Source organism: Falco rusticolus, chromosome 12 (assembly GCF_015220075.1).
Source record: "Falco rusticolus isolate bFalRus1 chromosome 12, bFalRus1.pri, whole genome shotgun sequence".
Lineage (NCBI taxonomy): Eukaryota > Metazoa > Chordata > Aves > Falconiformes > Falconidae > Falco > Falco rusticolus.
In genome coordinates, this window is record NC_051198.1 from 205,030 (window position 1) to 225,203 (window position 20,174).

At 45.2% G+C, this 20,174-nt stretch overlaps 1 protein-coding gene across 4 annotated transcripts in view; it reads right to left on the reverse strand.

The window, feature by feature from the left end:
* Nucleotides 1-20,174, reverse strand: part of SLC24A3 (solute carrier family 24 member 3) — a 182,243-nt gene that overhangs the window by 56,988 nt on the left and 105,081 nt on the right. For all 4 annotated transcript variants that reach the window (XM_037406042.1, XM_037406040.1, XM_037406041.1 and 1 more), the window contains exons 4-6: nt 14,547-14,621; nt 8,725-8,809; nt 6,697-6,800 (exon numbers count right to left, since the gene is read on the reverse strand). In XM_037406042.1, the coding sequence (XP_037261939.1) occupies nt 6,697-6,800; nt 8,725-8,809; nt 14,547-14,621 (264 nt within the window). The remainder of the gene's footprint in view (nt 1-6,696; nt 6,801-8,724; nt 8,810-14,546; nt 14,622-20,174) is intronic.

Sequence of the window (20,174 nt, forward strand, 5' to 3'; positions counted from 1 at the left end):
GCACCTACTGCCTGGATGAAATAAGGCAAATCTTCCTCAGTGTACGTGTGCAGGCTAAGACATCGGCACAATATTGCAACAGGGTGTGAGAAGAAAGAAGGAAAAACTTCTAAGGCTTGCTGCCATGGCCAAGTGGGCTGCACTCAGCCATCCACGAGCGTAAACTTTCTCTCTCTCTGTGACTGCAAAACATGTCAGAGGTTGAGCTGCTCAGCTTCCAGAGGCCCAGCTTAAAATATTTTCAAGAGACCTGATTTCCAGAGTGTGGACGCTAGTTTAGAAAACTTAGCCTTTGCAGGCAGTTTTGGTTTGGCTATCAAAAATGCAGACAACCTGCACTGATTGTCAGTTTTTGAAAAATGGTCCTCTCGTGCCAAGAATAAAGACCACAGGAGATTTCATTCCTCCTACCAGTGAGAAGAAACAGAAATAAAAAAAAATATATATATATAAAAAAATAAGAATCCCTCCAGTCCAGAATCTGAATCCTCACTGGTGGTCCACCAAGTGTCATCAACACTAACTGGAAGAGAAAAGCAAGCCAATTTCAGGCTACTGAAACACATTTCTAATTTCAGTAACAAACCACGGCAGAAATATTTTTTTATATAATCTAGAAACACCTTGGTTTTGAAATTATTAAGAAACCCACCGACTCTTAAGGGTCTGGTGGGTAGAGGTGTCTCTGACTTACAGTGGATTTGAAACTTTTTCAGATTTTCAGCACTTTAAAAACAAACACGGGAGACAAGGGGTTTATAATATTTAACACTAACAGAAATGTCTTTATGGCTGTTTAAAGCAATTTTGCTTGCTTTCATTTGTTTGTCCTTCACTAGAGTTTGTAACACACACAACTTCAGCTCTGGGCTGGTGCACGACAGCCACATAGCTGCACTTCCCAATCTGTTGACATTATTCAAACCAACCCATTTTCCAACCTAACAATGTCCTTTCTGGCTGAGCCACAAAAAAAAAAAGGAGCACAATGATACATTAAAGCTAATTTTAATCTACATCAGTTGGTTTTTAGCATGACAGCAGCTCTTCAGGAGCACTACAACACTACCACAGTTATTTGGAAACCCTAATGTGAGGTGTAACAGCAGACAGCACAAACGAGTTGTGTGGCTTTTAGACACCCATCCTGCGACCAGCTCAGTCTGCAGAAATGAGTTTGGTTGCAACTGCTTGCAGAACTGGGGCTCTAGCTATCAAGGTGATAAATTCCTTAAAATTTAAAAATTAAATACATAAATAAATGAAGTGGAAGCTTTTCTAACGACTGCCTTGCTTGAGGGCTTCTGGCAGCCTACTCCCAAGCTACTTCAGACTGACTGCTAAGCATTAAGCACTTTTTCCCTTCACACAGCTCCAGCCCCCTGCAGCATTTTCCCACGTGAGCCAGGACAAGAGACGGACCGGGCTCAGCCTGCTGCGGACCAGCCAACCCTGAGTGGGTGCCTGCAGACAAGATGGCCAAGACCTCCGCAGCTCCTAACACCGACTTCCAGCATGCTCCGAGCACGTATGGGGAACCCCTTGACTCTGAAGACAGAGGTGACAAGCACCACAGCAGCATTCTGAGTCAAGACACAGCGTAGCCTAAGGCCTGCTGGGTGTTTGGAGCAAGGAGAGCTCACAGGCATCGGGGCTTCCCATTTTGGACTTGCCGTGCTGGGTAAGGGAGTTGTGCTATAGGCCTTTTAATGACTTCAGAGATGCGTCCAGAAAGAAGCCTCTCACCGTGGTAGCATCTCTACAGGGATTACAGAGCAGGGATGGTGGGGTCCTTTAGCTGTGGGCAGATGTGTCACAAGCGCTCCAGCATAAACTGTCCATGGGGTACACCAAGTCTGCAGCTTGTGGAAGAGATGAAAACAGTGGAAAATGTGATTGCCCTGGCTTTAAAGCAGGCTCCTGTATCTCCTTGGCACCTGGACAAAGTCAGCCAGGAGGAGTCCGGTCAAGGAGCCACAGAACAGAGGAGCAGGGAGAGGAGAAGGAATCTGGACCACTGTGGGACTGGGGAAAAGGTGGATGCTTGAGACAGCCATGGGGTAGGTCCACCATCCAGGGGGAAAATCTGTCTGGAGAAAACTTTTTCTCTCCAGCCTCAAGAAATGGGGAGTGGGGGGTGGGCTGGGAGGCAGATCGAATGGAAAGAAACCTGGAGCATCTGGGTGCTTAGAAGGAACATCATCACAATAGCCAAAGCAAGCACTACATGTTAGGAGGTGAAGTAAAGTCACTTGCTTAATTCAGGTCAAGAACAGTCCCAGGGATAAAACCAGGGCTCGTGATGACAGAAGTACTTTGTGTCCCCCCCTTGCAGAAGGTGGAACATGAGCTGAGACCCAGGAGAAGAACAGGGGCTCATTTGGCTAAAGCAGCTGAATGCTTGCAAGGAGAGCCAGGCTATACGGGCATTAAGATGGCCCCTTAATCCAAGGCCAGCCCAGCAAGGAAACCCTTGTGCAATGCTGAGGTGGAGCAGCCAGAAGAGCACCTGCAGCCAGAGGGAGCTGCCCTCTGAACAAAGAGTGTGCCACAGGATGCTATATGTTCAGGGAAAAACACAGGTCTGTGCCAGCTCTAATTGGCCCCTAAAATGACAAGTTATTCCTTTGTATTTAATCTCTCTGTTCTTTGTTTCCCCATCTTTAAAACATCCCTTCATCTCACAGAGGTTTTGGGAAAATTAATTAATTGTTCTTCAACTGCTCAGATACAATAGCGATGAAATCGGCAGAAGTTCAAGAGGAAATTAATAATTCTGCCTCTGGAAGAAGGCTTGAATAAAGTCTGGTAAATAAGACAGAAGGGCACACACTGAACAATGAAGAGAAAACAAAATAATGAATAGCTGCTCATTAAAGTGAGCAAAGTCCATTCTGCGCGCTGAGGGAGGCAGAGACTCTGTGGAGAAACCAGCATGGGATCCTGTAATTAAAGACTGTATAATAATGCTTACATGCCAGGGGGGCAAATTAGGGTTGCACAAGGAACCTTAACACTGCTATTTTCTAACTTTTCAGGGTTTGACTTTCAACCTTAACAATGCTCTTTTAACACAGTTTTCAGGTGTGCAGTGTCATATAGAGGTGTGGGCATCATACTTTCCTTCTCGGGTCCCAGCAGTGGGATGTCTGTTCTGATTTATTCTGAGAAGTGCACACTTACAAGCCATTAAAGGCTTAGAAAAACAATCAGTCAGTGTTCAAGTAAATGCGTACCAGCTTTTTGGGACTGTGGGTTTTGTTTCTTTTTTTAAACAAGGTGCACGTAGCCAAACCCAGTATTTTCTTAAGCCAAAGAATAATACATCCAACACAGCACATACATACTACAACCAAATAGAAAAATAAAATATATCCTGGAGAGCGCTGGTCAGTATTTTGTAATTCAACCTTTTGCCAGTCAAAAAAAACCCAACAACCAAACAACAACAACAAAAAAGTTTTCTCACGATACTGAACAGTTCTGCAAAAATAGAGTGCTTACGGAAATGCTGCAGAAGTCTCCTGGCAGGTTTCAGTTCTGGGTTTCCCAGCCCACAGCCAATACAGCACTCCACCACCAGGCAGCAGCCCCATAACATCCAGCACAGGGACATTTCCCTCCCCAGCTCTGAGTTGAGCACCCCAGGAGGGTCTGAAGCAGCCCTGCCACAGAGTTACGGCTTACAGGGTGCTGCTGTCTGTGCTGCTCTCCATCCACCACCTGGACTGCCGGTATCTCCCAGCAACTGAACAGCAGCTTGCACTGTTGGGTTCTGACCAGCTAATGGGACCCCAATGTGCTACCACATCTGCTGCTGCAAACTGCCCTCATCAACACATAAAAGTTCCCACTAGAACACCACTGCTACTGCTGGCAGGTGTTAGAGAAAAGCAAGGGTGAGATTACCTCCGCCCCCTCTGCAATTCCCCTTGTGGAAATCAGCAGTGTGATCGCCTTGAAACTGTCACTCCCCTGTGAGAGGCATCCCACGTGTAAGACAGGGGGAACAAAGCATCAATCCCTCTTGCCCACCCTGGCAATTTGCAGCAGCCACCTCCCAACAGCAGAACATGTAATGATGGGTTTTGATGAACACAAAGGCCACGTCAGCATCATTGGGTCCACAGGCGTGGGCTTAATTTTTGGCTTCTCTCCTCGCACCTGACAAATCTGAAAGTCTCCCAGTCTGAAATCGAGATGCCTGAACAGCACTTTGCAGGTCAGGATTCCCAGAAAATAAGTCTGTTCCCTAAGCAGTCTGGGACGAGGCTCAGAAGACAGCAAAGTTTGTCTGGTAAATCCCTCCTCATTGACTCACTGCTCTCATCTGAAAATCAGAGGACTCCAGCTGCTGACTCCTCAGGTCTGAGCTCAGAAAAGAAAATCCAGCTCTAACCAAACCCAGCTAGAGCACAGCGAGCAGCTTAGACTGATGGCCTGCCTCCAGGCTCACCTGGCCCATTACAAGGCAACTCAAAACTGAGATCCAGGTCCCCGGCACAATTTAAATCCGAGTGCCAACCAAATTTAGCACCTACATTAGTACATCAACAGATACACTATTGATAATAAAACCAAGTTCCTATTAATACTAATGCAAAACAAAAAGATGAATCACATCAGTACAAGGAATACTTTTTTGAGTGGTTGAGAGTGGGAAAAAAGGAAAAGCACTGACCAAACCGGAGTTTAATCTAGAATATTGGAATTATTTAAATTGAGGTTTCTCATTTGCTCACCTAAATCATGATTCTACGCAGTGACATCAATCATTGCCATTCTCACTCACCCTCCGTGGGTTAAACTGACTCAAAGAGAGGTTAAGTGACTTGACAAAACCACACACAAATCAGAATCAGGGAAAACAAAGTTGGGACAAATCAGTTGAAATCTCAACTCCTGGCTTCAAAGAGACTTGTAGACCACGTGCTGGGATGACTTACAGCAGCCCATCCCTGGTTTGAACTTCTGAAAGCTACCACACTACCACACCTGGAAGGCTGAAGGAATATATGAGAGCATTTTGGCTGTGTTATATCCTTCAGAAACAAACATCTCCCACCAGTAAATGGTCTCTCAAGAAGACTGACATTCTCCGTCAACCCCTGAATCCTAGCAAGCCTTTTCCACTGAAAGCTGTGATTTGTAGATACTTCTTAGCCGGTGTGAGGCATACAATCAATACTGTGGGGAGCAAAAATCAGAAGAATTAGCTCCTCTGCTGTCCTGCTAAACAGTTAATCATCTTCATTTGATTGAAAAAAGCAACCTGAGCAAAAAGTCCTCTTGATTACAAGAGAACACCTCTGGGGAACACAGCTTCATGCTCCGGGAAAGTTATGGTCATTAAAAATTGGCCTGAATCAACTGGGCTTTCATAGTAAGAGTTACGGTAGAACCACTAACATACTGAGCAGCACGCTGTAGCTTCCAGCTTCACGTTCCCATGCAAATTAAGGGAGCTTAGGTGGCTAAAAAGTACTTCTGTGGACCTTTTCTGAAGCCTCCCCATAATGAATATGTTCACTTTCATCCTGAAAGAGTTCATTGCTAACAAAACAAAATCAGATTACAAACTTTCCCAGGAAAGCCCAATTTCTCAGCATGCTTTCTCATACTGACCAAGTTATTGCAAGCCCCTTCTCTTAAGTTCTTCTTCTGGAGCTAATTAACCTATCGCCCTGTATCGATAATGTTACCCTACTTTCTACTCTTTAGAAATAAGTCTGCACAGTAACATTTCAAAGAACATGTTTTTTGAGACTGTAAAAATACCAGGCATGTTGGCAAGTGCTAAGGTGAATGCTGATTCAGATATTTAATTATACAGTCAATCATGTCTGCAATTGAGACAGCAGCTCAGATCTCACAACTTAATTACTTTAATTTCAGATAAATAGCTTGTGTTGTTGTAAGAAGTTTGACATGCTAGAAAACAGTCGGAAATTATACTAGGAATGGATAGCCTTACTGCTAGTGAGGAAAAAAGATGGAGCATCCTTGGAGGTATTCAAAACCAGTCTGGATGTGGCCCTGAGCAACCTGATCTGACTTCAAAATCAGCCCTGCTTTGAGCTACAGGGGGTTGGGGTGGTGAGGGCTTTGGATCAGAGACCCCCAGAGGTCCGTTCCCACATAAACCATTCTGCGATTGTGGACATAAAAAATGAGATGAACTACAGGCAAAGACTGTATCTTTCTCATACAGCTTCCTAAGTCAAGCCAGACACCAAAAATGTTGTGCCCACTTAGCACACATATCCAAAACTATCTTGCACAAAGGCAGCATCTTTTGTGATGCTCCAGAAGCGTCATCATTCTTTCAGTGGCATCTTGCGTAGCTCACCAAAGTGCATTTTTAACAGCCAGTAGCACAGACGTTTCCTGGCTCCTTTGGTCTAAAAGAACCAGAGACAAACGTCACAACGCATTTTTGAATAGCTACCCAGAGGAGGTGTTAAATAACCAATTTTTATTCCTTTGATTACCCACATATCTTGGGCAGCTTAAAACACCTGAGTTGACGTTTGCTGTTTTGCTTTTCGTTTCAAAAATGCAAGAGGAATAGCATAAGGTTCTATTATAAAGAACAAAGCCAGAGAAATTTGTGGCGAGGTTGTGAACCTGGTAGCTGATTTCACAGTACAGTCAAGGATGAAGCAAGAATGGTTAGGAATCATTAAATGCTCTTACCTGTCCTGCAAAAAGCCCACACACACCAATAATACAGAGAATGTTAAATACAGCCGAGCCTACGATGGTTCCAACACCTACGTCTCCTTTTGTGATAAAAACACCTGAAAAACAAGTTCAAGGCAAGCTGTAAATTGGAAAGAGCAGAATTTTTCCACAAAAATTGCAGAACTCACACCCCATTAATGAATCTAAAGGCATGTACCAGTTCTGCTGCTTTTTCCCATATTTAATAGGCAACTTGCAGAGAAAGGTACTCAGGTGCATAAAGATGGGGGACCTGGATAGATCACCTAATGAAAACCAAATTCTTTAGATGTGTCTAAGTTACCAACCTCCTGGTCTTGTGATCCAATGTTATGGCAATACAAATAATAAAAGACAGTAAGCCCCTTGGGAACAGCTGGTCAGACACAAATCTGCAGGAAACTATCTCGCATAAGACATCCCCACACACGTACTTTGCTCCTCCCTATATCCCCCATCCCTACCAGCCTCAATAGGCAAGTAGGAACTGGAGCCAATTCAGAGCTGCCAGGCCACTAGCTACTTGTACACTGAATTAATGCCTCTCAGGATGAGTTATGGGGCGATGTTACAAGCTCCTTTGAGCGCTCTTCTGTCAAATTTGGTTAAAACTGGCCAGTGAGGTTAACGAATTGACAGACACATGCATCGTGGTACTGTACAAAATTCTTTCCTTAGGAAGTAAGCCTAAAAATAACACTCCATCTCCTGTCAGCTGTCTGTCTGCCTAAATTCACCACTTGCTTTTAAAGCTCCAACAGTATTTTACCAGCCAGTGTAGTTTAGACATTTTTTTCCCCGCTTTATCCTTTTCTCAGAAATCTGTTACACAGAAGCAGTTACCTGCCAAGTGACACTCAGTATCTGGTGGATTACAACACAGCAAGATTATGATCTGACCATTAGGGCTTCTCTAAACCACCTGAAGGACTCTGGTTTTATTTTTGCTCTGCTACTGCACTACTCTGAATTGGAATATAACCCCAAATTGGTCCAATTTAAATTCCTACATTTTAAGGCTTTACCTGCATAATCAGACCTCTCCACAGAGTATGCAGCTTTGTGTGAATTAATTTGTGCTCTGCATCTGATAGCTGTGACTGAAATAGAAGTATTTTCTAGAGAAAGTATCTAAGCTAAGAATAATTCTCCTCAGTGACAGAGAGCCTCCCTTAACCTCCCAACTGCTGCTCTAATGGTCACCTACCAATAGATGTGATGAGCAAAACTGCAAGAACACTTCCCCTTGTACCACACAGCATACGTACAGCATCATTTTAGAACAGCTGACTGCAGTCTCCTCTTAGCTAAAGGCTGCTTAATGACCACAGGAGTTTCCCAGGTTTCACATACTTGAGGACTACCAAATCCTTTAATCACACCTCTCATAAGCAGAGTTGCTTTGGTCGTGTGATGCTTTGACCAATTTGTTGCTGTGAGACAGCATTTCAAATCCTCTTCTTCCCACTCTGGCTCTCCTCCCCACTCTGGCTTTCCCAGAGGGAAGTACTGTTGGAAGGCTAACCAGAGTGGAGGTGATGGCAAAGAACCTGCAGCTGAGGACACAAAAGAGCTTGTCTGGGTAGCAGCCCAGGAGGCTGGAGGTGCATCCTTTCATGCTGCATCCTGGAGAAGATGCGGCAGAGAGTGTAGGAGGGTGGACAGGAGGGGAGAAGGCTGCACGTGCAGAGCTCAGCGCGGGGGGGTTTGGCTGTACTACAGCAAGGCAGATTAACGGACAGCTCAAGTGAACTGCTTGCTGGCCCTAGTTTGACAGGGTCAGATCAAACCACTTCCAAGGTGGCCCTGCTGTGGGATAATGGGACTTTTTCACAGCCGCTTCATCTAGCAAGGATTCCCCTAAAACCAGCCCCATGTATGGCCACAAGGGAAGGGCCAGGTATGGTAATGAACACTACAGATGCTGAGCAATCCCATTTCAACTCTGAAAAATAGCCAGAGAAATGTGCAAGTTTCAAGAAGCAGCAGCAGGTTAGTTACCTATGACAGATGTAAACAACTCAGGAGCAGAGCTTCCCGCTGCCATGAAAGTTGCCCCAGCCACATCTTCGCTAAGATGCAAGCGCTGCAGAAAAACACATCAGAGTCATTGGTTACAACAGTGAGAGGCTGAAGGAATTCAAATAGAAACAATAAGCTGTCTGTCAGGAGCAGGAAACTGCCAATATGCATAAAATTTAATGTTAATGAAGTTTAAGGGAAGAAGTCATCACAGGCATTGGCTACTTAGGTTAGCATCTCCTTGTAGAGAGGGCAGGTTGGGCTGTGCTACCCTTCACAGAGGAGAGAAAGGGCAGTGAGAGAGAAAAGGACAACAGCAAGGCAGCCTCACTAGCCACGGCCCTTTGCCTCCTCCATGACCCCCCAACAATATGCAACTTATCCACTTTGGCCCATAAAGGGTAGGGCTGGAGCTGAGGCTTGGTTCACCCCCAGCCACCTTCACTGCTATCATTTCAGCCTTGGACATTGAATTTCTCCTCACCTTCTTTCACCTGGATCACCACTGAAGATACTTACCTCCTACAGCCTTCCCCAAGCAGTGACCAAGGACTATCTAAAGCAGGGGGTTCTGGAAGCGAAAGGACCTGCTGCTCTACAAAAACTTCATCGGCATATGCTATTTCCAAAAATTTACTTGGTTAATTACTTCCTTTATATTTTCTGCATTCCCACTGCTCCATCTGCACAAGACACTGTTCAGCAAACACGACAAGCCTGTTAAAGACCACATGCCTCGCTGGCACCTTCCACAGCTTAATGAGTAGCTAAAAAAAGCCACCCCGCACCATACGGCCATAAACTGCCGAGCTGTTACTACACAAAACTGGTGTGCTCGCACACATGCGAGTCAGTGGCTCCGCTGCGGCAGCAGCAGAGGGTGGTGAGGATGGTTCCCTGCAGAACTGGCAGCGCGGATGGTTCCCTGCAGAACCGGCAGCGGAGGGCGGTGCACCCAGGCTGGCAGGACGGAGGAATCCTGCCTCTGCCCTCTGCAGCAGCACAGGGCTTCTCTGCCCCTTGACCACTACCAAAGCACATCTGCACAGAGACAAGGTCACAGAAATCCTCTCACCAACCTTATCTGGACTGAAGATCCCACAAAGGATATTCTAGGCCCGTAAGAGAAGGTCACTCCATCAACTGACTGTGCACCTGCAGCGAAAGCTTTGGTATGTACATTATGGGGACAAAGAAAAAGGAAGAGGTGTGCCCTCGCTGGGAAATGCTTTTTAAGCAGGAGGCCATAGCATCACTGCACTTCTATAAAAGCTCATGAAACCTGATTAAACACAGCTTTATGGAAAAATTACTTTAAATAGGATTGAAACTATTGTAAAAGTTCATAGGGCCAGAAGTAGATCCCCAAAGGCCCGTTTCTTCTGCAGGATTCTCTACGGAAATACAGAGACAGGCATCCTACAATAATCAGTCTGCAACTCCATGGTTCTTTTGAAAGAAAAGATGGTCAGCCAAGGAGACCAGCTGTGCTGACTTTCTGTGGGGAGGGTTTAATTTAAAGCTATAGTAGGTTCCCTCGAGGACAGTTCCTTGACAATTTATTGCAATGTATGTGATGATTAAGTTAACACAATAGAGCATAACATACAGCACACTATGTCAGAGGCCAAAATGTGTTCTCTGGCATCTGCAGACAAATGATTGCAATTGACGTGTGACACGAGTTGTGCCACATAAACACCCTGTAACACCCATAAAGGAGAGTAGCTGGGCAAATGCAAGAACAAGCTGGTTTAGAAAACAAATGAAAATCAGGGCATTGTTAAGTACATCCGAACTAAGATAAACATGAATGTCTACCATAGCAAGTGTTTTGGAACAAATTCTCATCTCAACACACACTTGGGAGCGCAAATGCTTCCTTGCTTTAACTCAGCAACCACTTCCAAACCAGATGAAGCTAAGCCAGAAAAAGGGCACTTATTTTAGAATTACTGCATCTAAACTGTGAGCAACTGTAGAATAATTGTTGCTTGATCCCCAAGACCAAAAAAGCCTTCAGACAGGAGGTTTGAATTCTTTTGTGCTGGATAGGACAGTAGGTGGTATTTGGATTACTGATGGTCAACAGCAAGTCATTACCATTTTAGGGTTGTTTGCCTGCTGCGTGCATTGCATGTACTGCCATATCCAGTACAACCTCTGAGATGTGAGTTTCTGCAGAGGGCTCTCTCCTCCTTCCCTCTCTCTTATGTTTTGTGAGTTAACAAACAAGTGAACACCCCAGACAACATCACAGGTCTTATTTCATCAGGTGATGGAGGACTCAGGTGGTCTTCTCCCTCACAAAGCAGCCCTGGCTGTCCAAGTCAGCCTGCTCATTTCACAGGGTCTTTATGTGACGAGTGCATCAGTTGGTGTGGGCAATGGTGGTAGCATCTGATATCATGGGGCAGCAGTAAAACACTCCCTTTCCTAGAAAAATAGGCAAGAGTGCATACTACCAAAGGCTGCAGAAGCCTTTATGAAGTGACCTGAGCCTTTACCCACACATTCTTGAGTACTAACATCAAGGACAAACCCTGAAAAGCTGAATGTTTTGAAGACAAGCCATTCTGGACTCGTAAAATCAAGTTTAGTGGGATCAAGAAACAGGAACGTGTATTTCTTTTGCTATCATGTGGTAACAGAACTGCTTAATTACACATAAAATACATAAATAAAAGGACTTGAATGCCCCCAAAGGTCACCTATGGGGTGAGAAAAACCTTTTTGGGGAGAGAATCAAGTAGGAGCAATAGCAATAGCAAAATTCTGATCCATTTGTCTGACTAATTTTGATAATTTCTAATGACACAGTATCTTTCTTCTGACAGTAACTTAATTCCAGAAAGCAAGATTTAGTGTTCTATCACTAAGTTTTCTTTTTCACGAAAAACTGAATAAAACTTGTTATTATCACCTTATTTTATTGGTGTTGTTAAGTGGTTCAGAACTGTTAAAGTGCATGAGGAGTTGTTACATACCATTGAGAAGACAAAAAATAACTAAAAAGTAAAGATCTGGTCAAGTGAAAATAGCTTTCTAGGATCCAGGGGATCGTAAATGCTATGTTAAAGTCACATGGGGAGGGTGTTTGCTTTTTAGACATCAGATGCCTGTAAAAATCCAGACACATCTGAGAATTTGTCAGAACACATGGCACCGTAATTCTGATGCTTGTATCTCTATAACCAACCTTCCAGGGCAGGTGGAGGGATGCACAGATCCTGCACCTATAGAATGCTAATGACAGCAGAAGAGGGACTTCTCCAGTCTGAGAGCCTCTCATTTACAAGAACTATGTTTACCACCAGTACAGCCAGAAACCATTAACACTGTGCACAGTGTTCCCTACCATGATTTGTAAGTACAGTTGAAGACCAGCCTTTCCATTGACCAGTGCAGGAAACAGAGGTGTGGAGAAGTGACAGAGCTTGTCCAGGGTCGCTGAGGGAGTCCACAGCAGCGCTGTAACAGGAGGTAGTGCTCCAAAGACCAGATCAGACCTCTTTGCCATAAGCAAGGCCACAAATCAAAATACACTTGTAGATGGAATTTAACGAATGCTCAGCCAAGAGAGATAATAACATCCTTCTATCTCCTGGCTCCAGCTGTGTCCCTTTGGGTGGCAGGCCTGCCCTTGGGCATATCGACAGCACCCCAAAATACAAACCTGTCCTGGACACCGCTTACTAGGTTCAGGTTTTGTTTGTCGACAGTGACCTGAGCCGGCCTTCTAGACCCACATTTCCCAGCAAGGTTCCCTTGACTCGGGAGAGGGGAGGTTAAATAACTCAGCATACCTACATCACCACCACCACATCAATGTCCCCGTTCCCTTCCCCTGAACCCCATGTGTCCTTCCCTACAGTGTGCAGCAACACTGCAGGAAAGAAGAAGCTCCTGCCCTGTGTTGTTGCCCTTCAGTTACCTGAATACTTATGCAGCAAAACAGCAGGATTTCCTGGGGACTATTTTTTCTTGATGATGCAAAAAAAAGGCTTGTATGGCAGGGTGCTGAACTACAAATAGCAGGTCAGGTTAGAGACAACTTCCATCACAGCTGTCAGCGCAAATGATTCCTCCTGCCACCTCCTACATCTCCTCCCAGGGCCAGGCACAGCCCAGACCCTGATGAGCGACACTTATTGCCAGGCAGACCGGCAGGCGTCTCCTACAGAGACGTCTAACTGGCAAGACCAAACCATATTTGCTACATGCAAAGATTTCATTGTTCAAGACTGACGTTGCAGAGGGCTCACAGTCACTTTGGGCACATGATCTGTGTTCACCCTGTAGCTGTCTGAGCTGATTCAGGCTAAAATGTACTCCTTGTCTCCTAAAATTTCATCATGCCAACCTTAGCAAAAGAGGGCCAGAGCTGGAAGTGTTCAAGAGCTTCTTTACAGCTGACCTAGCCGTCCCTGCTGCTTTACAACTTACACCGACGCAATGCAAGGTATGAAACTCATGACTTAGGAGGCAAGGCACAAGACCCACGATTCCTACTGGGATAATTCACCAGAGGTTTTAATTTATATCAGCTAAGGGTAGGGCCTAGTGTTTTTGAAGAGGCATCTGCAAAGACACATAAACACTAGGCAACAGCAGCTATCACAGCATGAACAGCTGAAGCAGGGAGCCATCAGCCTGTGGTCTCTCACACTGGGCATCGCATAAGCAAAGCCAAAAGGCCCCGGGAGAAGGGGCGTGCTGCACTTCTGCAGCGTCCGGAACCTAAACGGAGACTTCGCTTCTAACTACAGTCCAAGCAGCCAAGCCCAGCTCTGGCATGGGTCTGCTCAGGGCAGTCCTGCTTTGGCTAGGCAGCCCTTCCTGCCGGTGGCTGCACTGGAAGCCCAGAAGCCCCGGCAGCGTGTGTGTCCCCACCAGCTGGGCAGTGGGAGCAGGAGGGAGGCTCTCGTGGGGCCAGGACCACGCACAGGGGCAGCACTCAGCTCCTGGGGAGCTAGCTGACAACTCGGCATCTCTTGCTCCCCTGAGTGGTATTTTGTGTTTTGTTTTGTGGTGTTTTCTTTTAAATACCAATACCTCTTGTGCGCTTTTTCTTTTCCAGCCTGATGCTTGGGAGGTTTCTAAGTTTTAAGGTAATGGTTTATGAAACCCAGAAACACCACGTGGATCAGTATTTCCACTCAAAAGAGAAGAAATAAAAGGTTACCATCTTCTAAGTCCCTGGAGAACCAAGCGACGTGCCCAAAGCCATAACTGAACCAAGGCGCCGTTCCCTATGTGGGCAATGAGCAATGCCCGACCCTCTCGCGCTCTGAAGACTGGACCCTACCCCAGGGGCAGGGCTTCTCAGCCAGCAAGGTGCGAGCCCATCAGTGGCGAGCAGCAGAGCACAGGACAAGCCAATAAAGCTCTGCTGGGCTTATGACCTGGAAACCCAACTGCAGCCAGCACCGCTGAGGAGCCTGCAGCGTGGGGCTGAGTGGGAATCACTGCTCTAGAGAACGTGTTTTTCACCGTGTTATAAATTGCCTCTGTTTTTAAGAAGTGGTATGATGCACATACAGAAATTGTTATTTGAGAGGTGACTGCTGGCTTTACGAGGGCACGCCAGCCAAGTTTACCCACCAGCAGACTCTCAGCCCATCTCCTGTGAGCAAGAACATGAAGCTGAGCCAACACACACACGCAGTGTTGAGCAACTAAACAAGAAGCATGGGGAATGCTCTAAGACAACAGTAAATACACTATCATCATGTTCTGAGGTTCTCAAGAACTGCTGCTAAAGCAGCACACAAGCTTAAGTAACATCTTCTAATACTTACTTCGCAAATCTTTTCCAATGAAGGGACAAAGAAATCATCACAGACAATTGCCAAAGCATAGAACATATACACAGCCTGCAAAAGAAAAGAGAGAATGTTGAGTCTGGAGATTGTCAAGCAGAAACAGCATCCCAATTCATCTCAGGTTTGTTTTGGTATATACTTTTTAAAAAACCAAAATGCTCATGCAAGAAGAATTCATGGAGGTGCTCTGGGATTTAATGGAGAGATCATGAAATATGTATCCAAAAGTTCTTATGAGCTATCAAAAGCTGCTGAAAGTTTATCATCATCATAAAGACTACCTTCCTTCCCCTCCCACCCCGCAATTCTCTGAATATTGCTAAGCCACACTTAAATATTTTTGCCATCCTTCCCTCCCCCCCCCCCCGCCTTGTTGCACAGCGTAAGGCTTTTTTATGATTACGTTCTGTGAAAGTCTAAACCCTAGAGGAGAGATTTTTGAAATGCTAGTATTTTGAGAAAGGGGAAAGGAGCTTGTTTTCTGCAACTGACGGCCCTGCCATGTCATCTGGAATCCCAGTGATAATTCTCGCTGAACTCCACACAGGAACAACTTCCAAATGACTGAAACCCAAGGGGGAACACCAGACTTTAAAGGATACCTGGCAAATCAACTCTTCCATTTCTCACAGAATTATGGAAGCATTTAATCTGCATTTCTGTATTACTAAACGGAACATGCGAAGGCCTGATCTCTGCCCTGACAGGCAAATAGCACAGCACGGCTTACATCTGGGTGACACTGGACGACCACCAGAGGACCCCTGACCCATTAGGTCACACATGTGTAGTAAGAGTATAGATATGATAAGTAGTTCATGGAACTGTAATGAATATGTTAACAGTTTCTCAGAAACATCATTAATATGTATAGATCTGCCATATAAAGATAAACAGAGAACAAAGTCAGTATGCACGTTGGGTGGAACTTATTCCCCATGCATCCAGCGCCAAAAATAAAGAATGCCTGCTTTCTAAAACTCCAGACCAAATATTAGAGAGTTTTGTCTCCAATTTTTTGGTATCACGTGCAGCTAAGCTCTTGTCCTCCCTCCCATATGGCTCAGAGGAAAGGTCCTCTATCCCCTGCTGTGACTCACATCCTGGCACTGGAAAGAAAAATACTTTGTGGGCGCAGGGGAAAACCAGGGGGAAAGCATGCCAGCTACCTAACAGAGCACTGCATCACAACCAGGCTTGTGCCATGCCCCAGCCTGCTCTAGTTTGCTGGTGCAGATGTATCTGAGGCCACCCAGGCTACTCCTGCAGTACTGTATACAAACTTAGGCCTGTGGTAAAGCAACAGAGCCAGAGATATGGAGACCCAAAGGAATAAGGGCATCATCCCAACAGGGTAGCCGTGCCCATGCTGCTCAGAGGACACACTGCAGAAAGGAGAGCTGCAGCAAAGCTTTAAAGCCAAGTGTCCTGTACAGTAGGGCAGCAGGAAAGAAGAAAGGACCACTGCATCCTCTGAAGACCTGCAAGACAGGCCAGCGCTCATCCCTTGCAGCACTCCTTGGTGTCAGGTATGCAGTGTATCTATTTCAGCTGGCATCCCCATAGGAACTAGAAAACAATCTGTCTGCATGTGCTACTGAAAACCTGCCACAGAGAGAATCTACATTACCGTCTCGGATCTCATTGTCAGCAGACTACAGTATCGGCAAAGGTTTCTATATCGCCATGTAGCTGTGAAAGCACACAGCACGCACAAGCGAGATCCTTCGATTTGGGGCATGCAAACAGGGAAGCTCTGCTCAGGACATAAACCTGGAACAGACTGCACTGAAGCAGCTGCACACAACCAGCTATGTCCAAAAAGAGAGAATGTGAAAGGCTGCACACAGCAAGGCAGGAGAGATGAACACCTGAGCTCTCCCTCTCCAATTCCACACCCCTCCCCCAGCAGTTTGCTGGCTGCCTCTGGGTCAGACCCAGTGAGAAGCTGCGTGCTCAGGCCAGCAGACTCACCGCTCCCATGCACCGAAGGAAATTACATTCCCCCGCATCACATTGGGCACGAGGTCACTGCAGACAGAGAGACACATGCTGCTCTGGAGCAGTGCATATCATTAACCACAGCAGCAAACTGAGCCTCAGCGCCAGGTCTGCACAGTGCACAGCACAGTCCCAGGGCTGGTTTACAGCATCACAGTCCCAGGGCTGGTTTACAGCATCACAGTCCCACAGCAGCATCTAGATTCCCATCCTGCCCTGAGCTTACACCTTTTGTCTGACTTGATCATATAAATGCCCCTCACGCTGGAAACATGCAACTCCTCCATAATATTTTGCTAGGTTTTCAAGCACATGTAGTTGTTTGTTGGGTTTTGGTTGTGTTTTTTTTTTCTTAAAGATAGACCTACCTACCTGTAGAGCTACCTTTACTGTGCCAAAAGCAAACAGCCCCAGAAAGAAGTAATTTTGGCATGTGGTCCAACAAAGCAGGTGAGCATGCATCAATCCCTTGTGTTTCCAGTGTCACCCACAGGCTCTCCCAAAGTGAGACAAATCTACTTTGAAGTTCAAAGATGGCTCCATCTTTTTTGTAACACCTGCCATGTACCACTATAGAACTATTTTTACAAGTAGTGCAGCTCCAGTGGATAACTAGAGCTAAGAAAAGTGGCCACTACTTGTAGAAAAACACTGTCTTAATCCTAGCGAAGCACAGAGTTATTACCACATCACCAACAGATCCTCCTGCTTTGCTTGTTTTTGAAGTTTACTGTTGAAGCTTGGGTGATGGGAGGAGAACAGAGTATATTTTTCTGGAGGGAAAGCAGCAATAAAAATGGCCTCTGGGGTTTTGTTCCTGTTTTAATTTTCCAGGAACAGGTTTAAATCCCCCAAACAACCAGATTCTAACTTGCCAGAATTTAATTATAACTTTGCTGCAAAAAGCCAGTAATTTCTGTGAAAATCTCAGCCATGAAAACTTTTGAAGCCCCAAAATAATTCAAGTATACTTTTTTTCAGGATTAGATATGGGAATTTCATAATAATGGAAGATTTTGACACCATCTTGAAGATTCAGTGCTAGACTGTCACTTCAGATAGTCTCTGTGCTCTCTCTGTCATTACTCATATACATGAATAAATGTAACTTACTGTTTATGAAAGTCTTACACTGCAAAATGGCCCAGAAGACCATGCATGTAAGCAAAATTCCAGCTCTACAACTCTGCTGAGTGCAGCAGAGACCTTCATCTTGTAGAAGGAGCACTAGCTGCTGACATGATACCAACAGATAACTGTACAAACAGAGATAAGGGAAGCGCATGGCTCACAGACACTGTACATCATAGGAAAAAGTATCAGAAACAGCCCCAGAGTGTTACATATCCAAATCTCATTGAAATACAATGGATAGTGGGTGCCCAACTTCAGGCTGGATTTTTTTTTATCTGCTAATCATACTAATCTGCAGTGGGTCATGCCATCATTTTCCCTTCCCAAATACACAGTAATGCCTTTCAAGAACACTAATCTGTACATCATCATCCCTAGAAATTGAGAGCATCCTCTACATTTGACATAATTTACAGTCACAGAGTGCAGGGCATCATATGGTTGCTCGGGCTTCCTGCAATCTGCCGCTGTTGTGGTAGCCAAGTTCTCCCAAAGGGGGGGGGAGGCGATGGGGACAGAGAGGAGACAACAAACCAAAAAAAGCACACGCTCAAAAGCCAAACCAGCTCACTTCAGCACCTGCTTCCACATGCGGCACACATGGACCGTCTTTGCCTCCTGTACATTCTCACGTTTTTTTCAGATCATGTGAAGTTACCACATTGTACGCAGCGCTCACCAGAAATACAATCAGTCCCAAAGGACATCGGGTACAAGATGTCCATCAGTTCAAGTTCAAGAAAATCCTTCTGAAACACTTTAAATTAGCAGTCAAATGATGCCAGGGGTGGGTTTACACTGTCTGTAGCGCGAACCAGAATGGCAAGGCACATCCATATCCCCGTTCCCATAGGCAGGTACAAAAGCTACATCTCATTGTGTTCCGATTTTCAGAGGACACAACTACAACCCAAAGAGGTGACATGGGAATTTTCTTTTGTCCACCCATGCTTACACATTTGTAAGATCTGGTAGAAAAGAAGAGGCAATAATGGGACTGAAATGAGTAAGGAGTAGAAAAGCCAATGTGAAGAAACTGCTGTCACACTTTCTCTAATTCTCTTGGAGGTAGTGGGGAATGCCATGCTGCTGCGTCTGCTGAAAGCACTGAGCCAAAGCCTGCTCAAGTCACTAAGATTATTGTGGGTGACTTCAGCAAATTTTAACACCAGGCTGATAAAACAGATCAGGCTGAACCCACACTGACTTACATGCTTGAGCATTTATTTTCAATGACCTCAATGTCACAAATCTGGTTTTGGCTGTGAGTCTTCTCTAATTTGATTTAACTGGCCTGAATGCAATACAGTATAGAGTGTCAAAATCTAAGGAGTATCTAGCTAGAAAACAGCTTGGTTCACAAACTAAAACACTAGCAACTACCTTTGGAAAGCAAACACAGGTGGTAAGTGAACACAGGAAGACAGTAACTGTTACTTCCCTGAAAGTTGCTTGGGTGATTTTTTTTATGGTGGGGCTTTTTTTTGTTTGTTTGGGTTTTAAACAAACAAAACAAAATCAGGTTTAGAGTTTGGGCCAGCAGGAACATAACAAAAAAACCTAATTTTACATCAAGTCAGTCTCAGAAAGATGGAGCCCAGACACCAGTCCAGGCTATTTTATGTGGAAAGAAGAAAGCCAGCCAGCATCAGGGTAAGCAAGTCTGTTCTGTATGTCAAATGTGGAGAATGCAAACAGCATGGCTTTAACATTTTGCAGCTGATTAAATGGTATCAGCTTCCATCCAAATTAACCTGGGGATCCAACGGAGAGACCCATTCCTTCTCCCTTTGATACATGCAAGTCCATCCTCACCAGTACGACGGGAGCAGCAGGCTTAGCACAGGTAAGGAAAGCAGCAGGGCAGCACTTGCTGAAGCCTCTTCCACCTGACAACAGGCATCAGGGATAAAGGCAGCAATTGGGCAAACGCGGGTGTGCACAGGCAGAGCTGGAGCATGACGTGTGTAATGGCCATGGGGGACAACACGATGGACAGAACAGAAAAAACAAGTCTCAGCTCCAGCATCATTTAGTTGAGTTTGGCTTGAAGTGAAGACACGGAAGCCTTTAAACAGGCAACCTACTTAAAAGACAAGTCTTCCTCCTTGGGACATTAAAAAATTACAAAAATATAATGGCCCTACATAAAAGGATTACAAATACCAGATTAAGTAGTACATTAGGATTGATTTTAAAATTATGATTCTAACAAATAAGCAGCAGAGAAGTAATTGCAATCTCTGCATCAGAGGAGATTAAGTATCTTACTTGAAATATATGTTCTGTTGCACAGGACATAAATGATAATTTTTCACATTTGTCCAGCTGTCCTTTGAGTTTCCCATGCTGGTTCTTCATACTCAGATTAAAACTCACTTTGCTGAGCCAAAGCAAGAAGCTTTTCATAAGAAAGCTTAATGCTGTAGGAGCCAGCAATTCCCACAGCCCTGCCTTCTTCCCAGGACA